The sequence below is a fragment of the Sceloporus undulatus genome, chromosome 3 (assembly GCF_019175285.1).
Source record: "Sceloporus undulatus isolate JIND9_A2432 ecotype Alabama chromosome 3, SceUnd_v1.1, whole genome shotgun sequence".
NCBI classification, from domain to species: Eukaryota; Metazoa; Chordata; class Lepidosauria; order Squamata; family Phrynosomatidae; genus Sceloporus; species Sceloporus undulatus.
This window is the reverse complement of record NC_056524.1, coordinates 83,371,453-83,384,540: the sequence shown is the minus strand read 5'-3', so window position 1 is coordinate 83,384,540 and position 13,088 is coordinate 83,371,453. Positions and strand designations below refer to the sequence as shown.

At 53.9% G+C, this 13,088-nt stretch overlaps 1 protein-coding gene across 1 annotated transcript in view; it reads right to left on the bottom strand.

The window, feature by feature from the left end:
• ARX (aristaless related homeobox) overlaps positions 1-10,504 on the bottom strand; it is an 18,615-nt gene extending 8,111 nt beyond the window's left edge. The window contains 3 exon segments of the mRNA XM_042456026.1: positions 4,225-4,270; positions 7,401-8,109; positions 10,132-10,504. Of these exon segments, the coding sequence (XP_042311960.1) occupies positions 4,225-4,270; positions 7,401-8,109; positions 10,132-10,351 (975 nt within the window). The 5' untranslated portion in view covers positions 10,352-10,504.
• Positions 10,505-13,088: the final 2,584 nt, after the last annotated feature.

The following is a 13,088-nucleotide window of genomic DNA, read 5'->3' as shown; positions in this document are numbered from 1 at the left end:
CACAAGGCAGCCCCCAGCCCAGCATCCCCTCCCAGAATCGGGACTTGCAAGGCAGGATCGGGCCCCTGTGGGTTTGTGCCCCCTTCCCCCGCAAATCACATCCTTCCACAACCTTAATCCCAAAACGTTCTCCATTTGGAGCATGGATTTATAGTTATAGGCATTTGTAAAACATATTTTATATTTATATTTTGCGCTGTTATGTTGCAACGCCCTACACTTTCGCTTCCTTGTCCTCCATTTTGCGGTGCCTGGTCCTCCTTTTAGGGTGAGGACCTCTGGTCACCCTGCCCAAAGAAGACACCCCCAGGATGTCTCCTTCCCACAAGGCAGCCCCCAGCCCAGCATCCCCTCCCAGAATCGGGACTTGCAAGGCAGGATCGGGCCCCTGTGGGTTTGTGCCCCCTTCCCCCGCAAATCACATCCTTCCACAACCTTAATCCCAAAACGTTCTCCATTTGGAGCATGGATTTATAGTTATAGGCATTTGTAAAACATATTTTATATTTAGATTTTGCGCTGTTATGTTGCAACGCCCTACACTTTCGCTTCCTTGTCCTCCATTTTGCGGTGCCTGGTCCTCCTTTTAGGGTGAGGACCTCTGCTCACCCTGCCCAAGGAAGACACCCCCAGGATGTCTCCTTCCCACAAGGCAGCCCCCAGCCCAGCATCCCCTCCCAGAATTGGGACTTGCAAGGCAGGATCGGGCCCCTGTGAGGTTTCCCTCCCGAAAGTAACCTTGGCCCTTCTCTCCTTGGACTCCAAAGGCCCAAGCAGAAGGCCGGGAATGGTCCCTTCTGCTGGAGCACAGCTCCCAGAAAGAAGGATCCATGCTGGGTGGGGGATTCTGGGAGCTGTAGTCCTCCCTCCAACGATGCTCTGGCAAAGGGAAGGGAGGGGGACATTAAACATCTCCTTTTGGGGCTGTTGGGTTGGAATTAGGAAATGTAAAGCGACCGATTTAGGAAGATTTCCAATGATCGTTTGATGGAAAGCGAGAAGAACGGTTTAAAGTAGGATGCAAAAGTCTCCATTTAGTACAACTCGAAAACAGCGATAAATCTCCCGGCGGCAGAAGATCACTTAATCTGACCTTACTATTTAGAGGACCTTACTATTTAGAGGAAGAGGAAACGTATCTAGGGATAGACGGGTTAGCAAAGTGCAACATCACAGCACCCAACATCCACAGAACAGGGATCACCTTTTGCGGGGCCAAAGAAAATGCCTCAGGCACACGTCGCAAGCTTTCCAAAATCATGCGTTTTGTTTACGCATTTTATCTGGCCAATAATATATATATATATATATATCTTTTGTGGACTTGGGCTGCTAAACCGAGTGGTTATAACCAACTAGTTTGGAACAACGTTCATGGCATAAACTGCGAAGCCCCACCAAATCTTGCCCCTAAACAAACTGTTTAACTCGAAGATGTTACCCAAAAGCTCTCTGTCTATGAATCCGATTCTTTTTGGGGGGAGTTCTGGATTGTAAACCCCACTTAGTGACAGAGACTTGCCCCCCCCCCCACTCTTTCCATGCCCAGTCCTGCAAAAGGGGGAGCTTGCCTTCCAGCAAGCCATTCCCATGCTCCTGCACAGCTGGGCTTCGTTGGCGTTGAAACAAGGCAGCTTGCCTATAGAGAGAGCTATGCCAAGGTGACCAGGCGTCCTCCTTTTCCAGGACAACCCCCTCCATCCCAACCTCCTCTCCAGAAGGGATTTCCAAAAGGTCCTCCACTTGGACTCAGAAATCATGGGTTGACATTTGCAGGAAACAACCACTCACCTAAACATATGCTCCTTCGTTACAGGAGTGTTAATAGGAAGGAATTCCTGGCATATTTTCCCCCCTTAGGTCTATGTCCTCCCTTTTTGTCGGGGATGTCCTATATTTCCCGGGGCCTTGTTCTCACTGAGGACATCTGGTCACCCTAGATCTAGTCATTCAGTAGAAGGGATCAACTTGGCCATACTCTTAATGGGATCGTAAATAAAATGACTTCTTAATCCTTAATGGGACCAGAAACAGTCCCGAAGAGGGCCGTTCCCGCTCTCCAAGGGACCTGTCCCTATCAGCCACCAAATGTAACGACGTTGAAGCGACCCAGGCCCTTTCCCTAACGTTTCCTCGTTTTCTGCCAAGCCTTCCTTGCCTCCAGTCTTTTCCAGCCAGTCCTTTTTCCCCTCGCCCCCCCCTTTTTTTTCTGAAACTGCATCGGGCTGACAGACAGCTAAATGTTTTCGCCAACACGAACCTCACCGACTCCTTTGAACGGCCATTATTTTTTCCAAAAAAAGAGGCAAAAAAGCAACAAAAAAGCCAATCTTTCTTAGAGCGGCACTTAAAAGGCTTTAACGCTAATTTCCCAGACGATGGAAATTATTTCTTTTTGATGATGATGATGATGATGATGATGATGATGATGATTGTGGTTATTCCTGCCAGCGCCGCAATTGGCAAATCGGTCCTTTCATTGACTGAGGAAAGAGGGAGGGGGTTTAACACACACACACACACACACACACACACATCCTCCCTCCTTCCCCAGTCAATGAAAGGACCGATTTGCCTATATATATATATATATAAAAAACAAAAAGCCCCAACTCCATGCCGGGTCTCTCCCTCCGCCGCGCATCTGACCCAAAAGGATGGTGGAAATAGGAGATTTTTTTAAAAAAATGCATTTCTTCCCATCACTTTTATTTCCCTCTTTAGTTCCTGCGATAACGAAACGCTTTAAAAGAGGGATAATAATAATAATAATAATAATAATAATAATAATAATAATAACGGACACTGCACCGAACAAATGGTTCGTTTTGCAAACAGGAGAGAGAATTTTCTACGTTAAACTAAAGTTAATTTTTCCGACTGTATTCCTTTGCAAAAGAGATGTGGGGAATTTTAAAAAGGAGGGAAGGGAAGGGCAGGGCAGGGAGGGTCGGGGGTAAAAAGGTGGGTACCCCCTTCTGCTCCCCCGCTCCCTTCCCCAGGTTTTTGAGGAAGGGGTTCTGGGTCTGAAGGCAGCCAAATCCCCGTCGTGCCTCCCACCCAGTTCCCACTTTGGTCCCAGGCAGCGCCAATTCCCCTTTTCTGACGAAATTACTAGATTGGACGACACTCCAAGGCAAGCCCCGGGGCTCCAATAATTCTGCCCCCCCCCCCCCGTTTTTAACCCCCTCTCCCCGGGGGGGGGGGGGAGGGAGGGGGGGCTGGGAAGAAAGCAATTGCTGCCGCTCTTTCTCCCTCTCTCTCTTTTGGAGTTATTTAACTTTCCCACGACTCGTTCCCCTGAGCCGAAACTCCTGCGTCGCTGCCACATCTCTGTTTGACGAGGAAGAAATGTGTCAACAGAGAGGAGGAGGAGGGCGACGCCGGGCTCTTCATTAGCCCTTCGAGAGAGAGAGAGAGAGAGAGAGAGAAAGAGAGAGAGAGAGAGAGAGAGAGAGAGAGAGAGAGAGAGATGTTGGCCATCAAATGAGCCAGGCGGAACGCAAAGGGATTTGCCCACAGCCAAAAGGCCAGGGCGTGGGGAGAGGGGTGGCTGGAAGAGGGAAGAGGTAGAAACCAGGTTCTCCCGGCATCCCCATCGCCGCCGCCGCCGTCGCCACCCACGCAATCCTGCCGCCTGAGCCACCGGCCCCTTTGCTGGAAGGGCTGCGGGAGAAGCGCAAGGGACGCTCCTTCCAGAGCCTGGCACTTTGTGAGAAATGGGAAAGTACATCTACACTGTCAAGAATACAGTTTGACCCCACTTGGCCTGCCTTGGCCTCGGAGTCCGGGCTTTTGTCGCTTTGGGAGGCCCTTCTTCGCCAGAGGAGGCTAAAGATCAAAGTGTAAATCCCAGGATTCCATAGGATGGAGACAGAGGACTTAAAGCGGTGCAGAACTGCATCCTTTCTACAGTGTAGATGCACCCAAAGGCGAGGGAAAACCAAGCCCTGCCCAAGGCCCTGTTGGCTAGCGGGAGACCTCCGACGGAGGGCCTGGTCCAGGGAAGGCCGCAGTTTTAATCGGAGCTCCGCTTGGGGGCCCTGGGTATTTGGTCAACAAACACACAGACCCTCCAAGGGACGGCGGAAGAAAGCCCCGGTAGGCGGCACCCCGTCGCCTCTCCCCCGGCCTCTCCGGTAACGGGATTCCCCCCCCTCTCCCCACCCAAAGAGACGGTCTTTCCCCTCCTGTCCTCTCCCTCCCCAGGCCCTTTGGACTCACCTGGACTCGGGCTTCGGTCAGATCCAGGCGCATGGCCAGCTCTTCCCTGGGAGAGGAGACAAGAAGCAGAGAGAAAGAGGCGATCAGGCAAAGAGAGAGAGGAGGAGGAGAGGAAGGAGCCTCAGCCCTGGAAGGGCAGATGGAGGAGGGCAGAGCAAGAGGCCGGGGAGGCCGCTGGAGATCGCAGGGGACAAGCCACAAAGGAAATCGCCAAGGATATGACAAGCGACGGGCCGCTTCTGGGAATACAACCTCCTCTTTCAGCCCTTCGCCCTTTTTCCTCCTTTCTATCAGGCTTTAATGCACGTTTCTAGGTGCTTTTTGTCCTCGGGACACTTTCTATCTTTACGCACACAGCAATAGCAATACCAACAGCAAGTACATTTCTATACCGCTTCTCAGGGCACTTAAGCACCCCTTGAGCGGTTTACAAAGTGTAAGTTAATTGCCCCCCAACAATATTAGCAACCTCAGAAAGATGTCAGGCTGAGGAAAGAGACTCGGATCTAGGAAAGCTCACGCTGCCAACTCCTTTCTTTCGATTAGTCTCAGAGGGGTTACAAGAGCTGATTTTATTCGGTGTCTCTAGTTGCCTTTTTCCCTCCGGCACCTTCTACTTTTACGCACACAGAGGTCGGCTGAAGGGGGGAGGGAACCGAATGCACCGGTCCCCTGACCACCCTCCTGCCCTTCTTGTGGGATCTCCCCATCTTTCGACACCCCCTTCTTCCTCCCTCCCCCCCAAAAATCCCAGCATTGAGGAGGGCTCCTCTCAGTCGCCAAATGCCGTCGAGCGCAGCAGCCTTCAGCGCCGACGGAGAGCCCCACGGAGGCTCTCTGGTTTTGGCTCCACTTCCCAGTTATTTTTTTCTCCCCAAATGGTGGGGAAGTTTGGAGCGACCAAATTCCCCAGGGATGCAGGCCTCCCTTTTTTCCTTCTCCATCCTTCGGAGAGCCTCTGGAAAGGCCCCAAAGGAGCCTCCTTCGGCTGCTTCGCGAAGCCTCTCCTTTGCGGCGATCAGCGCAGGAATGAAGGCAAACGGGGGAGAGCCCTTTCCCTCCAAGGTCTGGACCTCCCAGGCTCAAAGGGGCTCTCCCTCCCTTCCAGGAAGGGAAACCCCCGCCTGGCCAAAGAGAAGAAACCCCAGCCCCGGAGGAGGCCTACTTTCCCAACAAAGAGGCCCAGGGAAAGAGGGAGCCACCGTCGAGGCCTGGCTACCTCCCCCCTCAGCCGACCCCCCGAAAAGAACTGTGGGGGGGGGAGGGCAATTGATGGTGTCTTCCTGCATGGCAAGGGGTTGGACTGGATCTCTTCCAGCTCTAGGATTCTAATTCTTGGCCCCTTCTTAGCTGCCTTCGCACTGCAGAAATGATCCTGTCTGACGCCGCTTTAACTACCACAACTGAACACTATGTGATTCCTTTGCAGTTTGTTGCGGCACCAGAGCCTCATCTTCCCCTCAAGAGCTGCCAGGGACAGAAGCTGAAGAAGAGAAGCCGGGGGTCTTTGGTGGGTGGGTCCCTAGGGCTCCCTCCCGGGGGGTGGGAAAGGCCCCCTTCATTCTCGAAGCCTAGTCTTCTCCCCCTCGGTAAGAAAGAGCCCCTTTCCCTCTTTCCTCCGAGCGTTGCCCAAAGCCCCAGACCCAGCAGTTGGGGCTCGGCCTGGCGCTTCTCAGGCTCCGGGACTCGCTTCTCTTGCTCTGCAGCCTCTTGGGCAGCAACAGGAGGGAAGGAAGGGGGCTGGGGCTGGCGGGATGAGAGGGGAGCCCTACGATCTGCCTCCCAGAATTTAATTTCTTTTTTAAAAAAGAATAAATCCGCTGTGCATAACTTCCAAACAAAACTGATCCCCGCACCTTTTCCTTTTTATACCGAAGCAGGTTGAAAAGGAAGGCGGGTTAAGGAGGCCCGTCTTTAATTCGGATCGGGTCGGGAGCAAGCGAGGAGAGAAGCTGGCCGGAGACGCGGACCCTGAGAACCGAGGGGCAGGGGCAGCTTTCGCCCCCTTTGTCCCTCTCCCCAGAATCCCAAAGCAAAACAGTTTGTCGCCCTCCAAAACTCCTTCCCTTCCCTTTCCTGGCCGGTGTCCAGTAAAGCGGCGGCGGGGGCCCTGCCTCCCTCCGGCCCCATATTTTTAGCTTCCTCCTGCCTTTGATCTGCGCCTCCCGAGCCTCCGCCGTCGGCCGGGAACTTGATCCCTGAGAGCCGAGCAAAAATAGACCCGGGCGGCCTGGCTTTGGCTAAGTCCTGGCCCCGAACCAGCCCCTTCGCCTGGCCTTGGAGGCCGGTGGGGTGGAGGGCAGGCCCAGGGCCACGACAGCCCCCCCCCCCGTTCCACCCCGTCCTCCCTTAGGTCCGGGATGGGGGACCTCTGGGGAGATGGTTGTTGCTGTGGGCCTCCCAGTCTTTTTTCCTGACTTATGGCGACTTTGTCACCGGGTTTTCTTGGCATGTTTCGGGGGGGGGGTTGCTCTTGCCTTCCTCTGGGGCTGAGAGATTCTGAATTGCCCTAGTTGTTGTTGGGTGCCTTCAAGTTGTTTCCAGTTCATGGCGACCCTATCCTAGGGTTTCGTTGGCAAGTTTCTTCCGAGGGAAGCAAGTTTCTTTGGTGAAGTCGAAGGCTTTCATGGCCGGCATCCATGTTTTTTTGTGGGTTTTTCGGGCTATGTGGCCATGTTCTAGAAGTTTCTTCCTGACTGTTCTCCAGCATCATGGCCAGCCACAGCTGCTGGCGAAACGACAGGAAGAAACTCTTCCTGTGGCCACATATAGCCCGAAAAACCCACGAACAACTCAAGTTTCTTTTGCCCTTGCTTTCCCCTGAGGCTGAGTGTATGGGACTTAATGAAAGCCACCCAGTGGGTTTCCATGGCTGAGTGGGGGTTTGAACCCTGGTCTTCCAGTCTAGGGAGATCCTGGGGCCTAAAATCACGAGGAAGGGTGGGATCTTCTAAAAACAAAACCAAACCCCTCCACCCTTCAACAACCGAAGGGGAAAAGTAAGAGACCCCCCCCCTTTACTTTATTGGACACAACTCCCATTCCTAGGGGAAAAAGCCCTCCCCGTCCCAGAAGTTTGGAGTTTTGGGGCCAAACTTTCCAAAGTCGCCCTTCCTTTCCTTCCCAATCTCCTGATGCCAAATGAACCGAAGTCCCTTTTCCTGTCTAAGGCTTACCTGGTGAAGACGTCGGGGTAGTGGGTCTTCTGAAAGGCCCTCTCCAGCTCCTCCAGTTGATAGCTGGTGAAGGTGGTGCGGTAGCGGCGCTGCTTCCTCTTCAGGAGGCCCTCCTCAGAGTCGCTGCCGGCCGACAGGCAGACGCTCTCCTCGCCGTCCTTCCCTTCGGGGCCCAGCAGCTCCTCGCCGGGAAGCCCCAGCTCCGCCTTGGGCGAGCAGCCCTCCGAGCCCTCCGGACCCCCCGGGGGCGGCGGCGGAGGCGGAGGGGGCGGCGGCGGGGCAGGGACGAGACCCAGACCGGGCCCGACCCCCCGACGGGCCTCCTTGGCCTCGGCTAAGAGCTCTTCCTCCTCCTCCTCCTCCTCTTCCTCGTCGTCCAACAGGTCTTCCTCCAGCTCCTCGTCTTCCTCCTCGTCCTCCTCCTCCTCCTCGTCCATCAAGTCCTGGGGGTCCCGGGGGGCTCTGCCGCCCTCGAGGTCGTGGAAGGGCGCGGTCTCCCGGTAGGACTTGCTGCGGCTGATGCTGACCTGCGGGGCCTGGCTGATCTTCAGCGCCTCCCACGATGAGGCCGACGCCGCCTCGTTCCGATCGCCTCCCCTCGACAGCAGACGGGCCCCGCCACCTCCACCGGGAGCATAGAGGCGGCGCAACTTCGGAGGGAGGTGCAGCTCCGAGGCCTCGAAGCCCGACGGGCTGCCTTTAGCCGGCCCTGCCCGGGAGAGAAGCAGAGGGACAAGGCAGCCGTCACCCCTCCGGCCTGCGAGAAGGGAGACCCTCCTCGGGCCACCCCCCATCCATACCTCCCACAGCCGGCGTCAGAACTGAAGAGAAACGCCACCCCGTCCAGCAAGGCCATGGTCTTCTCTCTCGACATTTTCTGCAGGGCGAGTTTCCCGCAGTGGCCGAGAGTGAAAAGGGTCCCTCCGTCCTCCTTTTCCAGGACGCGTCCTCCATTTCCACCTTCCCTTAATGAATCTCACATTGTCCGAAGGGATTTGGTTGGAAGCCCTGAGGAAATTGGGGGGCTCCCTGCTTGAGAGGGGCAGTTTCTTCGGACTGTAGGAATGGGACCCCCTCCGACCCCCGACGGACAAAGGGCGCACCTCTCGGTCACCTCTGAAGCCTTTCCTGTTTTATTTGCCTTTCCGCCCTCCAGGGAGGAAAAAAACCCCAGACTTTTCTCTTTTTATCCCTTTTCTTCTTCTTCTTTCCCCTCTGTACCCCCGTTTCCCCTCCCCTCTCAAGCAGGGAGCCCCAATTTCCCAGGCATACCCCCACCTCCCCCAAAATAGCCAACCTCTCTCATTCCTTCCACACCTTCCACACCTTCCGACATGGAATTGATTATGGGAGGTGGAAATGGAGGACATGTCCTGGGAAAGGAGGACGGCGGGGTCACCCTGAAGGGGAGGGATCCTCCCCCCGCTTCCCACCTCAGGAAAGTATGAAAACTAATGTGTGAAAAGAGCCTGTTCGTTGCCTTCGGGTGAGTCACACACTCTCAGCCCCGGAAAAACCCATCCGTGATAGGGTTTACTTTTCAAAGACACAAAGCGCACCTTCACCCCCCCAAAAGGTTTCAGAGCATTTCAGAGGCATATTTCAGACCTGCCCTTTAGGGCAATGTGTGCGTCTCTATGCGAAGATTTTATTTAGAGGAAAACAACCGCAAATGCGGAGAGGGGGAAGAATATACATAAAAATCTCCCCGCATTATTTCGGGACAAGGCCGCTATCACCTCCAACAGATTTGAGGCTGCAGCTGCTTCTTTTCTCCGTCCCAAAGTTGTCCTGACTCTCTATCTGACACTTGTCGATCACCTTGGAAGGGTTTCTCATTTTTTCCAAACCTGCCAAGAGGGTGAAGCCCGTCCAAGGAGAAATAATAATAATAATAATAATAATAATAATAATAATAATAATAATAACAATAATAATAATAATCCTAGATTTGTCTCTCTTCCCCCTTTGCCCCCTCTTCCCCTCCTTTCCCGGAGCTCAGTCTTCAGAAGGGAGCCCCAATGTCCTCCATGCGGAGTGACACCGGATCGCTTGGCCCTCCTTCGCTCCAGGCCCGGCGGAGGCAGGCAAAGGCACACGGGGAATCCCCGCCAGGACCTCCTGACATGGGCCGGCATTTGTCATCGCAAGGCCACCCACCCAAAATAGGGAAGGAAGGAAGGAGGGAGGGAAGGAAAGAAAGAGGGAGGGAAGGAAAGAAAGAGGGAGGGAAGGAGATTTCCTTCTTCCCGAGGAGCAAGGCGGACGCAGCTGGGCAAAAGGGAAGGAAGGAAGGAAGGAAGGCTAAATATAGGGAAGGCGGGGAAAGAGATGGGACCCCAGCGGGGTTCTCCCACGGGTCCGGACCTCCTGGCCCCCTTGGCCCATGGCTTTGGCGACTGTCGGAAAGACCCTTGGCAAGTGGAAGGAGACTCCTGGCTCGGGGCCCTGATCCTGCCATCTCTGCCCCTCAGGCCTGCTCCTCTGCGCCCCATTCTGGGTCCCTCAGAGGAGACAGCCATCTTCCTTTCCCCAGGAGCCGTCCTCCATTTCCACCTCCCGTCCAGGGACTGTCCCAAACGCCTTCCATTTTGAGCCTGACTAAATGAAGCCATGGGATTATCTATTTATTTGCTTCCCCTGGGAGTGTTTTGGGTTTTTCTTTGGGCCCCCGTCTTCCCCCGGAGCCCCTGCCCTCCCCGGCTCTCCTTCCCTGCCGGCGGGGGCTCACCTGGCCCGGCCTTGTCCTGCTGCTCGCTCCTGGCGCCGGCCATCGGGGGGAGGGCGGCGTTGGCGCTGGCGCTGGCGTTGGGGGCGCCCACCAGCCTCATCTTGCAGGGGCTCCTCCGGCCCAGGATGCTGTCGATGCAGTAGGAGGAGAGCAAAGTTGGGGATTTACTTTTGCATTCCGGCCTCTCGGAGCAGCTCTCCTCTTGGTAAGGGTTGCTCATGGCTTTGGATGCCTCGTCCTCTTCCTAAGGGCTGCAAGTGGAGGGAGCCGGGGGTCAGGGGCTTTGGGCCGGGCCAGGCGAGCAGGCCCTCCGCCGCCCAGGAGGCTCCGTCGGTGGGTCTGTGGGCCGGTGCTGCTGGCCAGGAGCCCGGGAGCGAGTGTAGGGACTGAGGCTCCCTCGCGGGGCTCTAGGCTGCCTCTCCTCCACGTGCTGAGAGCCCAGCTCTGATTGGCTCCTGCCAGAGGTTGGGCAGCCTCCGGCTCTCCGCCAAGGGGAAAACCTGGCCTGGATTTCGGGTTGGGGGGGAGGGAGGGAGGGAGGGAAGGAGGGCCCGGCCTCTTGGGGGAGGCCAAGGAAGTCTCTGACTTCCCCTTCGCCTTTCCTTCTGGGACTTTTAAAGGACAAGGAAAAGGGAAGGCCACCCTCCCTCTTGGCCAAGGGGACCAGATGCAGTCCTCAAAGGGAGGATCTTCCAGAAAAAGGGAGGACATGGCCAAAGGAAAGCTTTTAAAAAACAAAACACTCTTAGGAATATAAATGCCTTGCTTCGGAGTCCTAGGGCCTTTGGGAATCCCTCCTGGTTGAAATAGAGGACGTGTCCTGGAAAAGGAGGACGCCCCTGGGTCACCCTGGACGCAGGGCGTTCAAGAAAAACACGGAGAGCATTACAAAATAAAAGCTAAGGACATGTAGTATAAATGCATGCTTCTCAGTCATGCTCCGAATGGAGGACATATTTTTGAATTCCTTCTGGAAGGGAGGTGGAATGGAAATGGAAGCCGTGTCCCGGAAAAGGAGGACACCCTGAGTCACTCTGGACGTAGGGCGTTCAGGGGGAAAAAACCCACGGAGAGCATTACAAAATAAAAGTTAAAAACATGTAGTATAAATGTATGCTATTAGTCATGCTCCAAATGGAGGGCATATTGGGATTTCTCCTTGAAGGGAGGTGGAAATGGAGGACATTTCGGTGCAAAAGAGGATCTCTGGGTCAACCTGAAGGGGAGGGATCCTTCCCACAGTCCACCTCCGGAAAATGTGGGAAACTAACCCATGATATGTGGAAAAGGGCCATTCGTAGTCCTTGGGTAAGTCACACACTCTCAGCCCCGTGATAGGTTTGCTTTAGGGTCGCCTTAGGTTGAGAACCCCTTGAAGGCACACAACAACCAACACACAGATTATAACTATCCTATTTGGATCGATAGATAGAGCCTTGTGTTACAATCTTCCCTTACACTCTATGGGTACATGGAAGAAACATCCTCCCCGGCGGCCTTGGGTTTCTGGGCTTGATTAAATCAAGAGTGGATTACTTCTTTGAAAGGCGTTTTACTTCATTCGTTTCCTTCGCATTAGGACTTGGACGGATGAATCGCAATTTACTCGGCAGCTGGTGCTTTTAGGGTTACAGTCTTAACGCCGGGTGTTAATGCCCCGATGTCTGTGAATGTTTGTTTATACCTAGAAAGAAAGGAATTAAGCTCAGGGAGGGTATGTTTTCTCGAGAAATTTCGTTCATTGACCAGATGGCCCAGAAAAAACAAATGTCGGGGACCCCTTTCAACGCGGTAGTTATCTTCATCGTTAATAATTAAAGGGTTAAAATGAAACGATATGGAGAATCCCAATAAGAAGCAGGAGGGGTGGCTTGGGAAATGTCCTTTAAACTTGTTAAACTTTTCTCCTGAATTGTGACATGGCCATGTAAGTGTGTGTGTGCGTGTGTGTGCGTATTGTTGACTTGTTTTACTGTACTGTATATATAATCTGTATATCCTCAAGGCAAAAGGCGACACAATTCCGGATTTCTCTTTCCACCCGAGACTAAAAAAGACCCTTGGGACAAATCGACTAATTTGACTAGAATGAGATCAAAAAGGATCTGAATCCTGGCTCGTTTTTCCCGTCTTCTCTGGGACTGACTCCAAATCCCCAAAAACCTTTCACTGCAAAAACGGGAGCTGTTTTCTTTGGAGAATTGCTGGGACCGCTCGCCTTCCCAAACTGGGAATGATCTTTCTACTTTCTTTTGAGCTGCTGCCCCACTGAACCAGGTCCCGATCCTGGGGCAGACCCATGGAAAGCTTCCAGACTTAACTGTGAGGCTGTGATAAAACAATCCCTGCTGGTTTCAATGGGTCTGCTGCTCTGCCCCGGTTCCACTCGCTGGAAACTGAGCGGAGTATGTGGCAAGGAAGGCCACCTTGCAAGAGGCCCAAGGAAAAGATGGGGTCACTCCTAGGATGGAGGTCACCCAAAGTCACCGCAACTCACCCGGAGCCCAAACCTCTCTCTGCCAGGTTTGCTTTAATAGAACACTTGCCTGGGGGTCTGTAAGAAATGGGTTTAAATCTCCACCTCCATTTTTCTAGCTGGGCAACCATCTCAAGTGTAGGGAGGGCAGTGGGTTTTATGGGGAGGCCCAGGAGATCGCCCACAGGCTATTGATTTTCTTGTGGCTTTGCAGAGACCGATGGCGGGTCCCTCCTTGCTTTGGGCAACCAGCGAGGCAGGAGACAAAATAATACGCAAAGAAGGGCTGTAAATCCAGGTCTGGGACAAGGGAGGTGTCGAAGAGACTCCAGGCCTGGTTTTCTTTCCACTCGCCACCCCCTTCTTCCCCAAACGTGTCACTTATTTATTTTTTAATTTCTTCTTCTTCTTCTTCTTTTCTTTTTCTTCTTTTTTTTTACAAAGACATCTACTTGAATCGCTTACAGTCGGTATTTAAAAA